The following is a 4,554-nucleotide window of genomic DNA, read 5'->3' on the forward strand; positions in this document are numbered from 1 at the left end:
CACAATTTCTTTTTAATTTTTGTTCTTTATATAAAATGAGAAAATGAGACGAAAACTCATTTTCTATTTCGTCTTTGTCTTTCATTTTTATATTGTATTTTAAGCATTTATTGACAATGTTGGATGATGTATAATTTATTTATTTCTTTAATTATATATGATTTCAAAAAATTATCCACTTTTTATTTCTTTATATTTTTACATAAAAGGATATTTTGGTTATTTATATTTTTTTTCCTATCTCCTCTCATTCATTTAAACGGGAAGGGTGACAATTTTTTTCTCCAATTTTTTCTCCTTCCATTTTTTTTTTCTTAACTAACTTTTCTTCCTTCTTCCAAATGAAGAATAAAGACTTATTGGCAAGAGGCATGGATCTTTAAAGGTGATGTTCGTCGAGTGGTGATAGGACACGCTGAGAAAAAAGAAGTTTGGTTAAGCAAAACTCTTGAGCTCGGCTTTGCAAGACCTGAACCCTAGCAATGGCGATGAAGATGTGGATGGTGAGGTGAATAAAAATGAGGACGAAGCTTAAGAACTTTTCTGGGGATTTAAATATAGTGAGATATCATTGCATCTTCAATTGTAAGCATATATTATTCTAGACGTATGTTAATTTATTTTGTGTGTGCATTATAATCATTGAAAAATATACAATGGTCATATGTCAAGTGTTTTTTTGGGGCGCTATGATGAGTAAATAATAAAACTTCTCCGGTCTTTACTATAGAATTTAACTGTTGAATTAATTTTGATTATAAATATAAGACTTATTTTTTATATTTAGCAATTTTTTTCTAAATTATCCGATACTCAATTAACCATAATCAAGTAGGAGAAGGAAAAAATATCAAGGAATGTGGTTATGATGTTTTAGGAAAAAACATATAATATTTTTTATAATTAACTAACTTACCTAATTTTTTTAATTTAGTTAAATTATTTAAATAAATTTTATATTAATGATCACACGATTAAATTTAAGATATACACACCGCGCAAATATGCACTGGGATCGTGCCAGCAGATAAACGTATTTCTGGTTTGCTTTTGTCTCGTTCTGGGATTTTTGGGGCCGGGTTGGACCAATCTTGACATAAACAGCCTTGCCTCTGACAACACATAGCTTTTTCTTTTTTTTCTTTTTCTTTTTTTTGGGGATAAAACTACAAACGGCATATTCATTTTTAGAGAACATTTAAAAAAAAATACCTTGGCCAATTAGTAAGGAGTTGGTCTAGTCCAATTGATAAGGAATCAGTTCATAACCCACAATGTCGATTGTGTGTTTAAATTTCAGTACTGATATGAGGACCTTATTAGTAATAATCTGTAAGTATCTCTGTAAGCATTGTCTGAGCTTGGAGGTATGTTCTAACCGTGGTGAGTCCTGGTACGCAACTCACTTAAATTTTTTTGTTGGAAAAAAGAAAGGGAAAGTAGCTCAATGCGGAACACGTGATGGAAGACAACAAATCATGATTATCTATCAATGATGACTGATGATCCAAAAGCTCTACTCTCATTGGTTCCTTAATTTCATTTATTTATTTTGTTAATACGAGCCCAATTCTAGTGCCACTGCGAAAATGGCAATTTACATCATCCTTGCTAGGTTGATTATAAAACATGATGTTTAGAAGGTATCACCGCTGACATAGACCAGCTCCTTATATGTAAGGTTCAAAAGATATTTTTTTAATACTGCTGTCTACATACCAAGTCTAAAGTATTATACGAAATGAAACTTGATTAGAAGAGTATTTTAGAGAAGATAAAATAAGATAGTATAAAGTTCGTTAATTTTTTTTAATTTATTTAAATTAATCAATTAATTCTTACATTAAAAACCGGATATAGCATAAGGTTAAGCCGACCAGCTGCCCACTCGCATTCACATTGGATTCCCGAGGAACCCAAATCTGAACACACCGTTGTTGCTGTCAACAAAGAATAAAGAGTGAAACGTATAGAGGTGATACTTTGTTACATATAAATAAAATCTTATGTCGTGTTTAACTCCCTTGGTCCAGTCTCTCCTCCTGCCCAAGACATTTAATTTCTTTACGCTCGCATGTGAGGGCGTGACGACGACAATATTATAAAGGTTTTCCGAGTTCAGGGCACGTTTAATTGGCGGCTATATGGCTTTTTAGAGGTACCGTATGTTTGGCCATCTCAAAAAGGCTTAGCGGCATACAGAGTGAAGTGGGAACCAGGCTTGGTACTGATTGATGTGAAATGGCAAGGGACGGAAGAGAAGGAGGGATGCAGGGGTTCTTTATTCAATCAAATCACATGCTAAATGCTATTAAAAACGCTAGCTTTATTGATAGATATTAGGAAATAATGAATGATAATTTTCAAATTCAAATCTAAATCAAATATTAAGTGAGTCCTATAGATAAAAAGAATAAAGATACTTCTAAGATATCCTATTTTATTGAGATAATGCAAATATTAAAAAGTGAATAATTAAATAAATCCATATTCTGATAAATGAATATATATATTCACATCCCTAATGTATAATCCTAGATATTTCATTAAACCCTAATTGTTCTTTAAAAGTGTGTTTGGATGAAATCAAACCATGGTTTGGAGAATAGCTTTTGGAAAATAGATTTTGGGAAGAATAGATTCTGTGAAAAAGTAATTCTGAGAAGTGAGAGTGTTTGGATAGTTGTTATCAGAAGAACTTTTTATATATACAAATTACTAAAAAAAAGACATAAGTTAATATGATAATTACAGAAAAAATATATTTTATGATATATTTTAATTTGAAGGAATAAAATTGTTAATAATATATTTTTTACCAACATAATTAATAATACATAAGATAATATAATTAATATGTATATATATTTATAAAATATAAGATTAAATATGTTTATAAAAAAATATGTTTATAAAAAAAATAACAAGATACATATCCTATAGACTCTCACACTCTCTCTTTTTTCTCCAAAAGCAAAAAATTTTTGCTTTTTCCAAAACCATGATTTTAGTTTTTGGGTGGGTGTTTGGGTGATTTATTTCCCAAACCATGCCTAAGTCATATCCCATCATCTATCCGCATATAATGACAAAATGATTACATAGAACACGGTCCACTTGCGTAGGTATGATTGTCACTAATGCGTTTTTGCGTAGGTATACATAAAAACTTGATGCTGATTTGATTTGCTCGGTGCTTATGACATTATATGGTAGCGTTTTCCTCCAATTCGCACACCTTGCACGCTTCTTCCCCCACCCTCGGGCTCCTCCTTGCTTCGCCAGACGCGTGTACTTGACATGGGCCCTCACCTAGAGATCTCCATTTGGGCCCAGTTCCTGTGGGATCATCTATGCGGCCCTATATAAAGGCATGCCTGTAGGTTGTTTCAGCATCATCGATCAGTAGAATAACTGGCGCCACGCGAAACTAATTAAACAAATGGCTCTCAGAGTTATTGCACTGTCTTGCGTTGTATTTCTAGTCTCACTCATAGGCTTCGCTGCTGCAATGGCCACAACTGTAAGTAATCGCTCTCTTTCTCTTATGTAGATCCATTACTATTATTGTAAGCTTTTCCTTCTACTTATTTTTTTGTGTGCTTTTGTTCATGTGCATGCATGCAGGATGAAAAGTGCTGCCAGTACAATGTGAGCGTTCAGACAGCAAATGCCTATGGTGCAGGAACGGGCTCCACCATTAGCCTCACGTTAAAGTCCCTATCCGGCGATGGTTTTACCATCGCCAACCTCGTAGATTGGGGCATAATGCCACCCGGTCATGTCTACTTCCAGAAGGGCAACCTTGACTTCTTCGGGGGCATGAGCAATTGCGTCGATGTTTGCGCCATGACCGTCACCTCCAGCGGCACAGGGTCCAGGCCAAGTTGGTACTTGAATTACGTCAATGTCACCGTCAGTGGCCCCAAACAGGTGGACATATCGTTCCCCGTGAACCGGCGGCTGGCTAAAGACAAACCATATTCGCTCTCTGCCACCGTCGACTCATGCTCCAGCTTCTATCCTTTGAAGCCCGCTCTCTTGTCTGTGTGAGGGAGTAACAGTAACAGATATCTGGCTTTTGCTGGTCTGTTACGTTACGTTGTTGTGTCTTATGTAATGTTTGTTTGTCATATGCGTGTCGTCTCGATAATAATTGCTACCTCTCTCTCGGCTTATATGTAATTTATAGATAATAAATAGGCCTTGAGGTCGCAGTATGTATCTGGCTTCTGATGGTAAGCAGTGTCACGTTGTGTGTTGCCTAATAATATTTGTTTACTATAATTTTATACCTTGCCCTGGTGTCTCACATAAACTGTTTCTTTTTCAATTTTCATTATAAATAGTTTGTTTTGTTTAAGGAAACTGAAAAAATTGAATAATTAAAAGGGTAAAAGGACAACTTTTTTTCTTAAAATACAAAGAGTTACTGTATAAATTTGTCTTAAAAGCTTTGACTTAAGAGTGCTAAGCAATCTTAAAATTTTTTAGATGCAAATTTATCTAAAAAATTTAAAATTGTAGTGATGTTGCCTCCTACTATTAAGAATA

At 34.1% G+C, this 4,554-nt stretch overlaps 1 protein-coding gene across 1 annotated transcript; it reads left to right on the forward strand.

The window, feature by feature from the left end:
* The first annotated feature begins 3,442 nt into the window (after nucleotides 1-3,442).
* On the forward strand, nucleotides 3,443-4,053 carry LOC114717995 (PLAT domain-containing protein 3-like). The gene is made up of 2 exons (XM_028903244.1): nucleotides 3,443-3,523; nucleotides 3,628-4,053. The coding sequence occupies exons 1-2, from the start codon at nucleotides 3,443-3,445 to the stop codon at nucleotides 4,051-4,053; spliced, it is 507 nt and encodes a 168-aa protein (XP_028759077.1).
* The last annotated feature ends 501 nt before the right edge of the window (nucleotides 4,054-4,554 follow it).

Source organism: Neltuma alba, unplaced genomic scaffold (genome assembly GCF_004799145.2).
Source record: "Neltuma alba isolate B1F8T4 unplaced genomic scaffold, ASM479914v2 tig00011785_pilon, whole genome shotgun sequence".
Lineage (NCBI taxonomy): Eukaryota > Viridiplantae > Streptophyta > Magnoliopsida > Fabales > Fabaceae > Neltuma > Neltuma alba.